At 26.7% G+C, this 19,485-nt stretch overlaps 1 protein-coding gene; it reads left to right on the forward strand.

Moving 5' to 3' along the window:
* Positions 1-17,566: 17,566 nt before the first annotated feature.
* Positions 17,567-18,463, forward strand: FFUJ_04724 (probable transforming protein Ras-1; the record flags this gene model as incomplete). XM_023571955.1 has 4 exons in its annotated part: positions 17,567-17,584; positions 17,705-17,819; positions 17,894-18,169; positions 18,222-18,463. 4 exons carry the CDS (start codon positions 17,567-17,569, stop codon positions 18,461-18,463), a joined length of 651 nt encoding a protein of 216 aa, XP_023426174.1.
* Between the last annotated feature and the right edge of the window lie 1,022 nt (positions 18,464-19,485).

Raw genomic sequence — 19,485 nt, forward strand, 5'->3', positions numbered from 1 at the left:
AACTGTTATAATAGGCTGCCTTAATAAAGGGTTTAATTAAATTACTAGCTCTTAAGTTATAAAAGGCTATAGACTTAATTAAATACTTAATTTAAGACTTTATTTAATAAATAGTAATAAAAAAGGTAAAGGGAATAGATTAGGGCTTTAAAGTACCTATTAATTTTATAGTAAGACTAAATTTAAGTAATTATTTAGATTTAGTAATAGTATAGGACTTTTAAGCTTTAGCTAGTTTATTAAAGTAACCCTAATAGATTTAAAGTTAGTAGCTATATTCTTTAGAGTTATAGGGTACTAAATAGAGTTACTATTAGCATTCTTTTAAGTCATAAAGTACTAAATAGAAATCCTACTTTTTTAATAAAAGGCATTTAATATAGAAGTTTTTAAAGCTAGCCTTAAGGTTATTATATAGGCTTATTAAATTAAGACCCTTAATAGTAAAGGTATTATATATATTAATAACTTTAAATTATAATTCTAATTAATAATAGAAATAAATAATAATTTTTATATAAAGGGTTTCACTAATTAAATAAATTAATTACTTATTATAGCCTTAATTACTATATAGAGATATTAAAATCTAATATATTTCTATAAATATTTATATTAATTTTTATAAGCCTAATAGCTTAAGTACTTTTTATTTTAGCTAGTTTTAGCTAAAGGATTATCTTATAAAATATCTCTTTTCTCTATATAGGCTTTCTTTTATATAATTTTAATTTAATTACCTTAAGTATATATTTACTTTAATCTGGTTTTATTTTAAGACCTAGCCTCTTAATATAGATATAGTTATATCTATTAAAGCAGCTAAATATATTAAACTTATTTAGATTTTAAAGGATATCTTAAATCTACTTTAATAGTTTAATTTATTTAAGCAGTTTCCTTAATATTATAGCCTTTATAGGCTTACTATTAATACCTTTTTTTTAATAAAGGTAGGTTATATCTTTTATTTTAAGCTTCTTAAGAATAGCAATTTTAGTTAAAGTATAAATTAAATCTCTTTAGCCTTAAATATATTAAGGCTATTTAATTTTCTAGAGGATTGGCATTTAATTATTATATTTAAGGTAGGTATTTTATTATAAAGGGTCTTTCTTACTATTAATATTTAATATAATAAATAGTTTAAACCTATTTAGGGTTATATACTTAAGTTTAATATAAATATATATAGCTAAACTAAAGAATTAAATAGATAGCAGTTTATAGCTATTAAAATTAAGCTAATATATTAAAGAGGGCATAAAGTAGTTAAAATTATATAGAATACTATAGATTATTAATTACTTTTTTTAAGCTAGAATAGTTGCCTTAATATAAGAAATTTAGCTTTCCTTATAAGTATTAAAAATATATAATTAGCTATACTTTTAGTCCTATAGAATAAAGACTTAATATTTAATATCCTTAAAGTAAATTAAAAAGCTAATAAACCTCCTTTTAGTAACTTTCTATCTCTATTCTATAAAGAGAATATAATAGCTAAAGTCTATATTAACTCTTAATATACTATCTAGAAGCTTTTTCTTATAATAATAGTCTATTAGGCCTGCTATAACTTATTAAAAAAGGTAATTAATAAATAATTTATTACTTTAAATAGTAAAGGCTTAATTATAGATATAGTAAATATTAATTATTTTATATAAAGTTATAATTAAAAGATATATTAAGGCCTTTTTATTAATATACTAGTTCTATTCTATTTACTTAAGTAATTAAACTAATAGAAAGTAATATCCTATTTAATTTATATTAGCGTTATTATTAGTCTTTTAGGTCTTAAAACTATATAATACTAAAGCCTTATTTATAATAAGTTTATATTATATAAATATATATATAATATTATACCTTAAGGGATTAATTTATATTAATAAAAGGTTTCCTTAATCCTCTTATAGATAGATTATAGCAGGCTATATTATTAAAGTTATATTAAGGTAAAGGTTATTAGTATTTAAGTATCTTTTAATATTATAAAGGTTTTCTTTACTGTTTTTAATATAATATTTACTATAAATAATAAGGTATTATATTGATTTATTAATAAAGTACTAAAGGTAATATTTATTATTATTTTTAGGTATAAAAGGTAAAGAGCTTAAGTCTTTTGCCTTAAGGGAATTAAGGTTTTTATTACTTATAGAGGCTAATTTACTATATAGATAGTTATTATTAAATATTATTACTATAATAAAAGATAGGGAAGGTATTTAATTTAAAGATAAGGTAAGTTACTTAAATAGTAGAGAAGGTTTTTTTTAAGCTTAATAAGTAAAAAATTAAATAATTAAAAACTTTTAACTTTAATGCTAAAAGGGAAATATAATTATAGTTATAGGATTTATAGTTATATAAATATAGATTAAGATAGGGATTTAAAGGTAAGTATAATTATAAAATTAAGAATAGCTTTAAGTAATCTTAAAGTATAGAGGCAGGCAGTTAGATTAGTTAATAAAGTAGGAAGTAAGTAATATATTAAATAGAGAAAGGAAAAAGAAATTAAAAAAGAGAAAAAAAAGCTTTTTATATTTATAGAAACCTTTTATATAGCTATATTAGTAATTTATCTTTATTATATACCTAAAAGCTTTTATTTTAAACTTAAAATCCTTTCTCTTTTTATTACTTTTTACCTTTTTTTCTCTTTTTTTATTTCTTTAATTTTTTCTTTAATACTTTTTATTTAATTAATCCCTTTTATTACTTTAATCTTTTAATATTAATACCTTTTAATATATTTACTAAAGCCTTTAATAGTTTTAATTTCTTAAAAAAGAGAAAGAAGACTCTTTTAAATCTTATAGTAATTACTAAATACTATATTTATAAATCTAATTTCCTTTCTAAAGTTAATTATTATTAATAATTATATAGTAGTATTTAGATTGGCATTAAAGATTTTAAGAATTCTATTATCTATATACTTATAAGTACTGCTATTTTATATATTTCTTTTATATATTAATTAATCTTTTAAATCTTTAATTTTTTTAATATTTAAATTTATATTAATATAGTGCTTAACTATATATAATATCCTTTATATATTAAACTTTTATACTGCCTTACTTTTAGCTCTTTAAAACTAACTATTAAATTTACTTTTATTTTTTAGAAAAAGATACTTATAGTTATTAATTAAAGTAATACTGCCTTTATTAATTAGCTTACTAAATGTATTTATTAATAACTCTAGCCTATATATATTTTAGCTAAGTTTACTTATTATTAAGGCTAGTTTTTCTTTAAGTTTATAAAAAGTAAGCCTTACCTTAAAGCTCTTTTAATTAGTTCTTTTAGTATTTATAATTTTAAGATATATTAAAATTATATTAATTCTTACCTTTTTATTACTAATTAAAATAATAAATATATCCTTTAGCCTTTTTATTATTATATTTTAATTAAAGGTTTCTAAAGTAGCTAGTATTTTAATTATATTTAGAATATAAAGGCTAATTATAATTAATACTATCTTTCTATTTATTAGGTTAATAAACCTTAATTTAGTTTTCTTAAGGCTTTTTTATTAGAAAAAGATAGTATTATTTAAGCTAATTCTTTTTAATAAACTAAAGGATTTTACTAAATATCTATAGGTTAATTAAACCTTTAATTTTCTTTAAGAATTACTAATTAGTAGCCTATAATACCTTAAGATAATAAATTGGATAGTATAGTAGTAGTAAAGAATGCTAAACTTATAATTAATTAAATAATAAATAAGAAATAAGGTATCTTTAAGCAGTAAAGACTTAATTTTTTAATAATAGAAATATAAAACTAAATAATTAATTAGTATTTTTATTCTAAAGATATTATTTTTTTATAATAGATCTTACTTTATTTAATACTTTTAAAGTCTATATTTTAAGAATATATAATTTTAGTGCTATATTTAAGAAATTTAAAATATATTTAATGCTTATTTAAGATATTAAAAGTATATTTTTAATATATCTTATATATTATTTAGGTATTTAAGTAGTATTTAGTTTAGATTTTAAGTTCTTAAGGTATATTTAGGCTAATCTGTCTCCCTTAAGTCTAGACTTTACCTTTTTTATTTTAATAAAATACTAATTATCTAAAGGCTATTTTTTCTATATATTAACTAATTATTTAGTTCTAATCTTCTATCTATAGTCTTTAAGGCATTTTTATTTAGTGTCTTTTCCCTATTTTAGTTATAGTTTATATTTTTCCCTTAAGTTTATAGGATTTTATATTAAATTTATCCTCCTTTTTTATTATAATTAAATATATACTTATAGAGTCTATAGGCTTTATTCTATATTAGTATTATTCCTTTTATTATTTTTTATAAAGGTAATATTTTATTTCTTTATATTATTACTTATTTCTTTCTCTCTTACTAAAAGTATAATACTATAAAATACTTTTAGTATTAATAACTTTACTTTTTATATTTTAATTACCTTTAAATTAAGGCTTTTAAGATCTCTATTAATTAATTTAAGATTAATTAATTAATTTATAGGTATCTTTCTTTTTTTTAAAAAGCCCCTTAAGTTATACTTTAAAGTATATTTTTAGTTCTCTATATAAGTTTAATATTAGGTTTAATATATTTAAATCCTCCTTATTTTTATTGCTATTATTAGTCTTATTTTTTAAATTAGTAATTAGGTTAGCTAATAGTATTAATTTAATTACTTTTCTTTTAATATAATTAGCTAGTTTTATACTTAAAGTGCTAGAAATTAGGTTTTATAGAGGCTTAATGCTTATCCTTTTCTCTTTTAGCTTTAGGTCTTTTTTATAAGTTTACTAACTATCTTTATCCTTAATAAACCTCTAAAGTTAGTTTCTATATATTAACTTATTTAATAGCCTTAATGCATTAGGCTCTTAAAGTAAGTAATAGTTAGCTTTTAAGTAGTGCTTAATAATATAAAAGGGACTATTCTATTTTTTAATTATTTTATACTTAATTAATATATTATTTACTTATAGTATATTATATTTAAAAATAAGGTCTTTAACTCTTAATGGCTAATATTATATTTTATATTAAAGCTTTTTATTTCTTAAGGCTAAAGCCTTTTTTTAGTATTTAATAATTTTTACTTTAACTTTCTTTATATTTACTTTTTTTATCTATAGGATATAAATTTATACTTTAAGCCTCTCTTTTAGTATATAAACCTTATTTTAATTAATTAGTTATTAAATAGGGTATTTAACCTTTAGGGGGTATATAGGCTTTTAGCTATATATTAAGTAAAAAGGCAAAAATCTATAAAATCCTTTTATAGCTATCTATTTAGTAAATAAAGTATATTTAAAGTTATCTACTTAAATATATTTTTCTTTATACTTAAGCTTTTTTAAGACCTTTTTAAGTATATAATAACTATATTTATTTAGGCTATTAGCTTTAGGGTTATATAGTAAGGTTTTAATAGTCTTTACTTTATACTGCTAAAGGACTTATAGTAATTCTTTCTTTATTTTTAGGCCTTTATTTATTACTGTAATTATTATTATCCTAAATTATAAAATTAATCTCTTAATAAATCTAGCTATTGCTTTTATTAATAAGGCTTTTAATAGCTTAATTTTAATCTATTCTATTAGATTATATTAGGCCTTAAGTAAATACTTATACTTTTAGTTATTTAATATATATTAAGTATTAAAATAGACCTTAATAAAGGGATTATCTAGTATAGTATAATAAACTACTTTCTATAGTCTTTTAAGGTAATACTTTTAATAAGTTTTATATAACTTAATTATAGTAGTAATATCCTTCTAGAGGTTCTTTTAAAAGTATCTCTTTTAAATTAAATTAATAGTAATATTATATCCTTTATAGCTATATCCCTTATAGTACTACCTAATTACTTCTTTTAAATTATAAGGTCTTTTTTAATTAATATAGGCTGCTTCTATTTTTAATATATATACTTCTAAAGCTAATAGTTATAAATAAAGAACTTCTTATTCTAGCCCTTTAAGGTATAGTATTAAGAGTCTACTATATCTAGTGGCCTTTATAAGGTTAATAGATAATAGGCTAAGTATTTAGATTTTAATAAGTAATTCCTATTAAGGATTTTAGGTAATCTATTAATCTTAATTATATTAAGGTAGAGGTTAATAAAGTCTTTAATATCCTCTTTAATTTTAATATTTAACTAATTAAATAGTCTAGCTAGCTTATATAATAATCTATTAATAACCCTATTCTTTAGTCTTAATATATATTAAACTTTAAAGTTAAAGAGAAGTAGGTAATTAATTTATTATAAGATTAATAATTTAAATATATTATTTACTTTTCTATTTAATTAATATACTAATACTTATATATTAGTCTTAAGGGTAAACTTAATGCTATATATTATTTCTTTTAATCTTTAAAATATATATAATACTACTTAATACTTCCTCTTTATTATATTATATATAGACTTAACCTTATTTTATAACCTTAACTTAAATTATACTAAATAGTATTTCCTTTTAATAACTTATATTAATATAGTGCCTTAACTAATTAAGCTTATATTAACTATAAAGATTATCTCTCTTGCCTTTTTAATATAGTTAAGGGTAATTAATAAAGGTAATTAAGTAATTTTCTCCTTTAGAATATTTATTACCTCTTATTTTAGTTAGCCCTATAAAAACTTAATATTCTTTTAGAGCAGCTTAATAAAGGGTTTAATAATTTAAGTAAAGTAATAAATTTATTACCTATAGTATTTAGTAATTTTTAAGAATAACTATATCTCTTTTATATTAATATATTTCTTTTATTTTATAATTTTAATTACTTTAATGTTATTAAATGCCCTTTTATATATATTATAGAGGTATTTTACTATAACTATTATCTTTTAGTAGAATTAAAACTTTCTTTCTATAATAGTATATCTTAATAGCTTAATATTAAGGAGAACCTTATTAATATTAATTAGGTATTTAAGGATATACCTCTTTATATTAAAGGTAATTTATTCTTTATTATAAATAGTAGTTAGTCTTTTAATATAAATATTATTAAGGAAAGCTCTATAGACCTTTAAAATAAGGTCTTTAAAGATATAAATAATATTTCTTATAAATTAGATTATTAAGTTTATTACTTTTTAAGGTAAACTATATATCCTTAATAGCCCTATTAATATATTAAATATAGTTATATTTTAGCTCTTTTTATTAAAAGGGAATTAATTATATCTTAAAAAGAAGTCTAGTAATAAAATAATTTTATATATAGTAAAATCTGCTAAAAACTTATCTATATATAGTGGCAATAAGCTATCCCTTATAGTTATTTTATTTATTAAAGTTATAGAATTAATTAGGTAGAAATTATTATTCTTTTTAATAATTAAGAATTAAGCATTTTAATAGATATTATAGAATTCCTTTAATACTTTATATATAAGTTACTCTTTTAATAGCCTAATAATTACTGCCTTATAACCTTTAGGTATTAAGATATCTTTTATTTATTATACTTTATATAGAATTACCTTTAGGACTTATAGAGAAGTAATAATTAAATCTAACTGCCTATACTTTAAGAAGTCTTATATTAAGGCTACCTTTTAATTATATATTACCTTAAAAAATATATTTAATTCTATATTTATTAATATATTACTTATTTAATCCTTTAGTATTAAAAGCCTTTCTCCTTTTAGCTAATAACTTTACTTAATTTTAAAGAACTTAAAGGTAATTTACTTAATATATTTTACTGCAGTATTTAATATATCTTTAATTTTAATTTATTTCTTCTCTTTTTAAAATAGATTACTATTTAGGATAGAACTATCTAAAGGTATATTATCTATAAGATAGATCTTTACCCCCTTTTATTTATATATTATATTAACTTTAATATTAATTACCTTTCTATCTTTATTTATATCCTATTTTTCTTTCTTTCTTTTTTTAATAGCTCTATTTATATACTACTTAATTTTATTAGAAGTAACTTTAAGGACCTCTTTATATTACTTTATTCCTTCTTTAGTAATTAACTTAATAACCTTATCTATAAACTTATAGCTTATTGCCTTAATTAATAATAGAATATTATCCTCTTTTAAGCCTAATATATTCTTAACTTTTAGCTTAATAATAGAGTTAATATTTATTTTAAATTAATTAATTCTTTAGTTTTAATCTATATTAGCTTTTATTTAATTAATCCTACTATAAAAGTAATAAACTTTATATTGCCTAGCTAGTAAATTAATAGTATTAATTTATCTTATAGTAAATAATTAAATATTATTTATATTAATTTTATAAAAGGTATTTTTAAAATAAAAGGTATTATTACTTTAATTAAAGTAATAAAGAACTGCTAAAAGACTTAAATATTTACTAAATATATTTTAATATCTATTTAGCCTATTATCTTAAGCTTATTATTTATATAGAATATTATTATAGCTTTAATATTAATTATCTTTAGCTTATAGTTTTTTATAACTTTTTTAAAGATAATATTCCCTTTAGACCTAATATTAATTATAACTTCTATAATATAACTATTTAGGTTATTAAGTCTAACTATAATTTTAAGTAGCTTTTGCCTTTATGCTATTAATCTATTACTATTTTAAAGGTAGAGGTTTAAGTTAAGGTTATTTATTATTAAATCCTTTAATTCTTTATTATTAATTAGTTATAATATTATACCTTAATTAATAGTTTAGACTATTTATTAAGTTTTATAGGGGGCATTTTTATTCTTAATAACTATATACTTGTAACGCTGGCCTGTAAGCCACTGTAACTAGGGGGTTACAGGGGGGTTACGGCAGGTTATATAGTGTGAGTAGCACAATACTAGCTAACGGATTAGCTATTATTGCCTTATCTTTTGGTCTAACGGATTAGAATGCTGCCTAATCGTTACAATACTTCCCTTTTATTAATTTCTATTTTTTATTGCTTTAAATATATCTATTTAATTAATTAATTATACCTTTACTGCCAGTTTTAAAGTAAATAGTATTAATATTAATATTAATCTTAAATATTTTTTTTATTAAATTTTAATAATTCTTTTTATAATTTTAGCTTATAAATTAAGTTATATTTATAAAGGTTAAGGTAATTTAGAAAGTATTTTGATTAATTTTTATATTTTTAACTATTTAATATAAAATCTTAATAATACTATTTACTATATTTTTTATTCTTTTAGTAATTATTTTACCTAACTATAAGTTAAATATTATTATATTAAAGATAGTTAATTTAATCTTTTTAAAATAGATATTTACCTTTATTTAGGTATAAATTTAGTTTTAATAAGCCTTAAGATTATTTAATCCTTTAGGTCCCTTTTTCTACTTAAAAAGACTAGAATTCCTTAAGTCCTTCTTTATAGTTTATCTTTTTAGGATTTCTATAGCCTAAACCTCCTTTTTATCTTTAATATAAACTTACTTTCTAGTATTTATATTTATACTAATATTGAAAATTTAAATCTTAAAGGGCCTAAACTTTTAATTATTTAGTATTATATTTAGGTATTTATTAAATATAATAAAATTCATTTAGGTTAATTTAATATCTTAAGGCTAAATATTATTATATATTCTATTTATAATATTTACTAGTAAGTAGGTATTACTATTAAGGTAAATATATAGAAGTTTATAAAAATTAAAATTAGGCTTTTTATTTAGGTATTTCTAGATAGTATTTAAGACCTTTTTTTCTATATTTTAATTAATTTTTATATTATTATATATAGTTATATACTTAATATTTCTATAAAGGAAGGATTTAAAAAAGTATAGGATTTAAATATAGATTAGTTTTTTAATATTAAAATTGGCTTTTACCGTATAGATTAAGTAGTTTAGAACTGGCTTTTTATAATAACCTATTTAGGCTATATTACTTAGTGTATTATAATTAGCTAATGTAGTTAATAAGTGAGTAGGTTATTTAAGTAAGTGGGTTAAAAATCCCTTACCTTATAACATTTCTATTTAATTAAATAATTATTAATAACTTAATATATTACAGCCTTTAAATAAAGCTAGAATACTTCTTGCCCTTTAGGCCCTTTAAAATAACTTAAAACTAAGTTTATAATAAGCTATAACTAACTATAAGATGCCTTTTAAGACCTTATATTGCTGCTATTATGGCATTTAGTTATAATATAATTCTATCTTAAAATCGTAAAGACTATTTAATTTAGAAGAGTAAATAATAATTTAATTTATTCTTAATTTAGATTTATAAGGATTTCCCTTATAATTGTGTTTTATAGAAGAAATAGCTAATTCCCTACTAGCTAATTGTAATATATTATCTATTAATAAGCGTTAGGCTTATAACTTTATAAAGTAATAACTAGAGCTAAAAATGCATTTATTTTAAAGATATAACTATTAAAGAGCTAAATATAAAGATCTAACTATTATTTATAGCTAGTTTAGGCTTATATAGAATATAATTATAAAGTATAATATTTAATTAAATAATATTTAGAACTTTAATAAAACTGGCTTTATAATAGGCCTTATTATAGCTAGAATAGCTATTATAAGTTTAGAAATATAAGAAAGGCTAAAATTAATATAGCCTAAAAACTAAAAATAGATTATTATAATTTAGGTAATTAATATAAAAGGTTAATTAATTATGCTATTTATTATTAATATAGGCTAATATTACCTTATTAATTAATATTAAAAATATAACCTCTTAGGCAATTAGGTTATTATAATAAGCTAAAATAAATAGATAAATAATAAGCTAGGTCTTAAGTAGCTAAAGTACTTTAATTAATCTATAATTAATTAATTAATTAGTCTTTATTATCTTTTAATCCTTAATAGTTATAAAAGCCACTATTTAGTTAATTTTAAGAGATATTATAAAGAGAATAAAATTATTATACTCTATATACCTACTTATATATTTTATTTACTTTAGCCTCTTAATATTAAGTACTTTAGGCTATTAAAAAAGGCTTATAGCTAAGAAATAAAGTATCTAATTAGATACTTTATAACTTATATTTCTAAGATTAAGTTCTTTTCTGCCTTTTATATTGCATTTAAAGCTATCTTTATAGAAAGTAATATCTAAAAGGGTTTTAAAGGAGCTAGACTTACTTCTTTTAACCTAAAAACTGTAATCTTAAAGCTTAATATATAGCTATAAACCTTAATGCCTCCTAAGGAGGCCACTTAACTATTAATATTATAGACTTTAAAGACCCTAAAGATAGTAATAGAGGCCTAATTTTAGTTTAAATACCTTAAAAGGTAAATTAAAAGGCATTATAGTAGCTCCCTAAAGTCTATTATTAAAGCTTTAAAGTTAGCTATTAAGGCAATAAAGGCAGTTATATATAAGGTTATTTTATTAAAGGCTAAGCTTTATAATCTTTAAGATATAAATAAGATATTAAGCTAGTACTATAAGGCAAAAAGGACTAAACTATAGAAAGGGGAGATTATAACTATATAGAAAGTATTATAAGTAATTAATTAAATAGATATTAATATATAGGTAGTGGCTAAATTATTAAGAAGTAGTAATTAAAGAAGGTTAAAGTAACTAAATAGTTAGTACTATAGTATATATAATAAAGGCAGTTATAATATAAGGATTTATTAAGTAGCTTTTAAGTTATTTAAGGAGGAATTTAGTAAGTAAAAGCCAGCCTTTTTAAACTGTAGTTTAAGCTTTTTAAGCTATAGGTTAAAAAGGTTAAGGAAAGTGACCTACTTACTTAAATAACCTACTTACTTATTAACTATATTATACTGTTCTTTTTATTAAATTTTAAATTATAGCACCCTTTTAGAAAATAGCCTTTTTTAGTATAATATTAATATAAATATTATTGGCCTTAATTAGTATAGTTTATATTAATATATATATTAAACTTTTTTTTAGTTTAATTAATTAGGTCTATAGCTACTAAATGTATTTAAATAGTTATATATTAAGGCTAGCTTGTTATTTAGTTTATAAGCTTTTTATCTATTTATATTTAAAGTATTTTAAATATCTTTTTAATTTTATTTTTTACTTTTTTAGCTAAATTAACTTATATTTCCTTAAATAAGGTAATTAATTTATTTATTAAGGTATTTACTATAGACTTTTAGTCTTTCTTTAAGATTATTTTAGTAAGTACTTTTACTACTATCTTTAACTTTAGGATTTCTTAAGCTTAATCTTAAAGTTTATTTTTTTTATCTTTTTTTAGGTATTAGTAATTTTTAGCTTTAGTAATCTTATTATTAATAATTAATTTAATTATTTAGGTAAGTTAGCTATAAGGTATATTTTATATATTATCCTACCCTTTCTTATATTATAGAGAGACTTTATTTAAAATATTTTAGTAAATTATATTAAGAATATTTTTAGATTAAATAGTTATTAGTTTATGTTCCTTTTTAAGTTTCTTAAACTTAAATTAATAGTAGGTTAACTATCTAATTATTTAAGGGTAATTATTAGGGAGCTATTTTTAATTAAGTTTTTTAAGCCTAGCTTTAAGGCTATTTATAGTTATATTATTTTTAGCTATAAAGATCTCCTTTAGGTTCTTTTTAGCTTTCTTTTAAGTATATTTTTTATAGGTATAATAGATATTACCTATAAGAGACTTTATAGTAAGGGTCTTAAGGGTTATAATGTATTTCTTTAGTAAAATATTAGTATTATCTATATAATACTTAAAGTAATAAAGGTATTTTATAATATTCTCTCTAAAGAAGGTTTCTTTATATAGAAAAACTTAATTAATAATAATATACCTTCTATACTATTTATAAAGTGCTTTAATAAGGGCATAGAATTAGTTATTAATTATAGTAAGGGCTATAGTTATATTGCTAGCCTAAATTAGTAGAATTATAGGCTTTATAGATTAAGTTTTTATATCTTTAAAGGTTAAAGCAGTATTAAATAAGCTTATTATAGTAAGTATTAATTAATTAATTAGTTTAAAATATCTTTATAAGTTTTTTATAGGTACCTCCTTTCTATAAGGGGTTAAAGGGGTATCTCTTTTATTTATTCTCTATAAAACTATTATTTTAATTATTATTATAATAGCTAGATCTTTTATAAGGATTTAGAATACTATTAATATAAAAATATCTTATAGTATTACTTTTAAAGACCTTTTAATTAAATAATTTTAAGGGGTATTTTACTAGAATTTTAAGGTATTATTAGTCTTAGTCTCTTTAAAGAAAATAGCTTTTTAAGTCTTAATCTTAATATAAAGATCTTAAAAAACTTTATTCTTAAGGTAGGTATCCCTTAAGGATACTATAGCTATATTATAGTACTATTAAGTTAAGGCTATTTTCTTTTATTTATTAAAATATAAAATCCTTATCTTATAAAATAAAGGTATAAAATAATTTTAGTTTTATAATTATAATATTACCTTTTATACTTATAAAATATTTAATATTATTACTTTTAGCTTAAAAACTAAAGGATTTATTACTATTTATAGCTTTTATAAGTAAGTTATTATTTTATTATTATTATTATTATTATAGCCTTTTACCTTATATCTTTTTATTTTAATACCTTCTTTCTTTAATATATTTATAACTTTTAGTAATATAAGAGTGCCTTCCTTTCTAATTAATTAATTAATTTTAAAATCCCTTTAGGCAGTAACTATTAATAAAAAGGATTTTTTAGGTTTTAAAGACTAATTTAAAGGTAAAAAATAATAATAAAGAAAAGACTGTAAGAAGATAATAATTTTTAATAGCCTTAATTATAAGCTAAGTATATATAGCTATAAAGGTTTAATTAAAATAGGGTCTTTATTATTAGATAGGTAATTAAGTAATTAGTTTAATAATATTAAATATAAGGATAAAAAAAGTATAAAATTTAGTTTAAAAAAGTATATTAAAACTAAAATATTAAGGGGAATCTGTCCCTTTATATCTATTACTACAGATAGCCTTCTAACCCTATTAATAAGGCTAGACCTCTTACCCTAAAATGCTTATTATAACCATTATATTAAGTTAATTTAAACTATAATTTAATCTTTTAGACTTCTTTCCTAAATAGCTAAAAGCTTTTATTTAAATTTATAAGTTTCTTTTAATATTATAGCCTCTTTAATATAGGCTTAAAGTGTTAAATGGTTTATACTATAAGCTACTATAGCTTTATTTATAGAAACTCCTTTTAAAACTATCTAAAAAGTAATATATATATCTTTTTTAGTAAATTTTATTATTCTAAATTAATTAATACTATTTATAAGTCTATATAATTAAAATTAGTAAAGTTATAAATTAATTAAGATATTATAAATTAGGTAGTTAGGTTAAAAAGCAGGTGGCCGGTTTCTAGGGGTGGCCGGTTTCCCCGTATCTGACGTTAGAATTAAAAGGGACCATGCGACATGTCTGATGCTACGGAAATAACATCTGTTGAACCGCTGATTGAATTGGTGCTTGATTGAGGTCATTTTTGCTATTCTGGCTAACTTGAAAAGCGGGGTAATTTAGTCACATGACTTTCTCTATAGGGAAATGAGGTTCCTTATCAGATAACGCACTGCCTCTTATCTTAGTGGGTTTAACAACATCGCTATCCAGTATATTCCAAGGATGGTCATTATGTTGAAGCCGGGCTCTATTACTCGACAAAAATTGTGAATTTAAGTACTTATGTTTCGTCTGATCTTGTTTATAGGTTGTGAAGTAATGTCTAGGTTACCTATACTCTAAGGAACAACAAACAAAAGATGGAGTAGACACCGGCGGTCGCAATTATCAACGGTACATAATGTGTATGGATGGTCGGCCTCATTTACATGGCTCGACCGAAAGGGCCGGGGTCACGGCGCCGGTGTATCTCGGGGGGTGTTCCGCCGTCCATTCTCCTGCCTTAGCGAGTAAGACGATGGGGTAAGAAGAACTGGCTAATTTGTTCTATAAATCGTAGCTTAAAAAAAAGCGCGGAATAACTTTTAGACTTGACATATCACAACCAAGGATGAGGCGTGCCCTGGCCTGGGTAGCCGTTAAGGATCTACACCCTCGCTTGCTGTTGCTGGTCAGTGACCGGTAGCTCGGTGTTGTGATGAATCGAGCCCAGGTGAAGAGACTGCCCCAGAACAGAGAGACCCTTGGCCTGGTAAGCAAATTATTACAACATTCAGGGACTTTAATCCATTGCCCCTATTCCACCCACTTCTGCTGCCACCCCTCGTCGGTCTGCGGCCTGCACAGTGGGAGGAGTGTGATCTGGTATAAAGGAACGGATACGGATAACTACTTCGTTTGTGGTATTGTTGGAGGCCATCGCTTCATCGATTATAGTATATGCATCTGCTGTGGGAACACAGGCACGCGGATACGGTGAGGAATTGCTGCAGCAAAACGTGCAGGACAATGCACAATCAACTGCATAGCACGCTGTGGTGTGCTTACGATTGGTAGAGCAGACGCAGCCAGCCGCTGCCCTTGCAGAACTGCGTGGAGGAGGCCAGCAACAGGGAGCAACAAGACCAATTGTTAACCAGCGGCAACTGGTGATTTTTTTGCTGCTCAACAGCAACTGCAAGGCCAAGCACGAGCACAAGCACAAGCAAGGGTCCCCATGTCTTGGCCCACACCCGGCTCGTTTAGTTGGGCTTCGTGCGCACGCCCCGACCCATCCATCCATTACCTTACCAACCTCGTGTGCTTGTCCAGTGGAGGAGCTGCTGGAAGGCCGCTGTAAATCAATGACGGACAGCCCGCTGGGGCCAAAAATCTAACAATGAATCATTGCTGCAGGCATGATCAGCCCAAGAGTCGAAAGATACGGAGGCGACCGAATGGCAAAGAAATAAAAAAATAAAAAAAATCTGCTCTTGAGTTATCAATTCAGAGCCTTTCCCCCCCTTCTTGCCTCTCATTACGAAACTTTTGTCAGTCGCCGCGTTGAACTTGGCAAATGACAAGAGCAAGACAGCCACAACATACAATAGCTACTGTAAATTCCGCTGCCCGGGCTGTTGGTTTTGCAACCACTCTTGTTGTAATGTTGTTAACGCTTCTCTTGGCATAATTCCCTTTGGAATAGAGGCTTCAATCAAATGGCATGGCCGGGCACCCCTAGGCGTTGTGGTAGGGCTGCAATAGAGCAAATGATAGGTTCATCCTGTGATTCCCTACACTAATTAACAGTGAATCATTTTCTCCTATGCCATAAACGGGCATTTCTAGATTCCATAGAACATACTCCGTACTCTGTATCCTGATGCTTTATCACTAACCAACAGCCCAACACAACCACAAGCTTGCCGCCTCTAACCATGATACCAGGTTATGGATTGTACGGAGTATACCTCTCTCCATCTAAATACCGTCACTCCACTACGCGCACTCTAACTAGAGGCTGGGCTATATCGACCCTAGTCTAGCCACCAATCCGGCCATCGGGTGTCCCCCTCCAGAGGTCTAGATACATATCCACTGACAGGACGGGAACGGGTAGTCTCCTGTGATCCCTCCCTCCATTCATTCTGTGTAAGTCACTAACTTACGGAGTACATGCTAGTGATCTATCTCAGCGCTCGGGAGCGCCCAGAGACATTGACCACCTGGAAAGCCGTGGGGCGGGTGATGGCGATGGTGCTGTGGTGTTAGTGTTGGTGTCGGTATTCTGGGTGCGTGCTGAGCGCTTTCTGAGTAGGAGTGATACTCAGTTGTCGATTGAGACAAGGCCAGCCCAGCCCAGCCATGAGAAACCCGTTCCCGTCTGTTCCTTTCTCCATCATCTCCAAGTCTCTGTTTGTTTGTCGTTGTGTATCGGATACTTGCCTCTCTACAAGTTTAAAAAAGAGAGTGAGAGAAAGAAGAGCAAGTGCAAACACATAGCAAGCGCGAGAAACTGGCTGAAAGTTTTGGATACTTTGCTGAGGGCTCAAATTGCCACTGATTCGATGCTAAAAGCAAACAATCAAAGAGTATCCAGTACCCTCAAATGCCCCATTCATTCCTTAGTAGGTAGGTCCCAATCCATCGACGCCCCCCTTCCGCCCCCTTCCCCTTCCCTTCCCAGTCCCTTGCTCCCCTTCCAGGATGCTTTCCTAACCTGGCCTTTCGACCCTTTCCCCTTTCAGGCCTTGTTCCCCTTCTCTCTCCTGGTCACTTTCAGTCTACCCTCGACTCTTCTGCTTTGACCTTTTTTTCGAACCCATTTGGCCCATTCGAATCGTCTCTCTCCGTCTCTCCACACATTCAAAGCTAGAATCTGCTCGCCCCAGCGGCAAATCATTCAGTGCAATTCAATTCAGTTCAGTTCATTTCGTCCTGTTCCCCATCTCCCTTTGTTCCTTGCATTATCTCGTGTCGACCGCAAAGAGCGCCTTTCTCCTCGATCGTCTCATCTCGTCCTGTCCTTGGTTGTTTGCCTTTCGACAAATCCATTTCTCGCGACGTCCGGATCTTCATTCACAACGACGAGTTCCGGTCAAGAGATATCATTATCAGGGAGCGCATCTTGAACTCTAATCACAATGGCGGCGAACACAAAGGTAAAGCGCGAAACCACACTGTTGTGCCCGGGAGCAACAGAACCTGTCATCGAATTTCTCGACATTAACACTGCATCATTCCGCCACACATGATCGATCGTGTTGCTGACCTTTCGTTAGTTCCTGCGAGAGTACAAGCTCGTTGTTGTAGGCGGCGGTGGTGTCGGCAAATCCTGCTTGACTATTCAGTTGATCCAGAGCCATTTCGTCGACGAGTATGACCCCACGATTGAAGGTTGGTTTCCCTAAATTCATTTGCGTGACCATCACGTCGCGTCAGGAGCAGTATTAACGCAACATCAATTACAGACTCGTACCGAAAGCAGTGTGTCATTGATGAGGAGGTCGCACTGCTCGATGTCCTCGACACAGCCGGCCAAGAGGAGTATAGCGCCATGCGCGAGCAGTACATGCGAACCGGAGAGGGATTTCTGCTAGTCTATTCGATCACTTCGCGACAAAGCTTCGAGGAAATCACCACCTTCCAGCAACAGATTCTGCGAGTCAAGGATAAGGACTATTTCCCCATGGTCGTTGTTGGCAACAAGTGCGATCTGGAAGGCGACCGAGACGTGTCACGACAGGGTACGTTCTATTACGAGTTGGCTTTAGCATGAATTACTGACAAAGGAAACAGAGGGAGAGGCACTTGCAAGGTCGTTCGGTTGCAAGTTCATCGAAACATCCGCCAAGTCCCGAATCAACGTCGACAAGGCATTCTACGACATCGTACGAGAGATCCGAAGATATAACCGTGAGATGCAAGGCTACTCGACTGGCAGCGGCGGTACTTCAGGCGCGAACGGTCCCCCAAAGCCCATGGATATGGACAACGGCGAGCAAGAAGCTGGATGTTGTGCCAAGTGTGTACTGATGTAAAGGGAATAATATCTAAGGGCGAAAGAGAGACCATCTCGAGACAAGGCGAGATGCGATCGGCGGGATGTACCCGACATGTCTGGTTTCTGTCAACTGCACGCGACATGATGTGAGGATGCAATATAACCCATAGGCTTTAGGAAGAGCACGGAGATGAAAAAGTTGATTGCATCGGACGGGAGTCAGGATCTGGGTTCATATTCACATTTGATTCGGACGCAGCCAACGGAGATACCCAGCGACATGGGATTTAGAGACCTGGCGTGCTCATGGCAGAGAAAGTGTCTTTGTGAGCAATGCCGATGGTTCATGCTTAATGACCCACGATCCATATGACATGGAACATGGATCGGCGTTTCTCTGGAGTGGCTCGCTATCTTGGACGTTGTGGATAAACAAAGAAAAGAATCGCCTTCATACTGGAGGAGAGAGAAAGACAGGGGAGGGAGTGTGCTGCTGACATTGCGAATGCCAGATGCAACTCGATGCAATGCTACTCATCCCTTCCTCAGGACCTCGCGAGAGATTAAAAATTCACCCGACCATTTCCTTTTTTTGTTTTGTGTTGCTGGGGAGGATGATTTTTTCAAAGTACGGCTTCAGATTCTCTATATCCTTATTTCTTTCATATATGTAATTTTTTGCTTCTATTTTTCTATCTGTCAATCTCGAGGTCTCCTTCTCTCCAGCAGCAATGGTTCAGTCAGTCAGACAATACAAGTACACATCCCTTTTTCTTATGGTTTAAACAGCTTCGTCTTTTGTCTCTTGATGCAGAACATTCCGCTCAGCTGTGTTATCAGCCACATGGCTTTTCTCATAAAACAATCCGGAATGCTTCATATCCGAGATTGATCGGTGCGTCCCCTTGAGTTTCTTGTGCATGACAGGGTGGTAAAGCTCCTGGTTCACCATGTTAGGTCAGTCTCAGCCTATCTGCGTCGGCATCTTGTTACGTGTGAAAACTGATAAGTCAATTGCAAACCTAGGTTCTATGTCTCAGAAACGCCAAACGCCAAACT

The sequence above is a fragment of the Fusarium fujikuroi genome, chromosome FFUJ_chr02, assembly GCF_900079805.1.
Source record: "Fusarium fujikuroi IMI 58289 draft genome, chromosome FFUJ_chr02".
Taxonomy (NCBI): Eukaryota; Fungi; Ascomycota; class Sordariomycetes; order Hypocreales; family Nectriaceae; genus Fusarium; species Fusarium fujikuroi.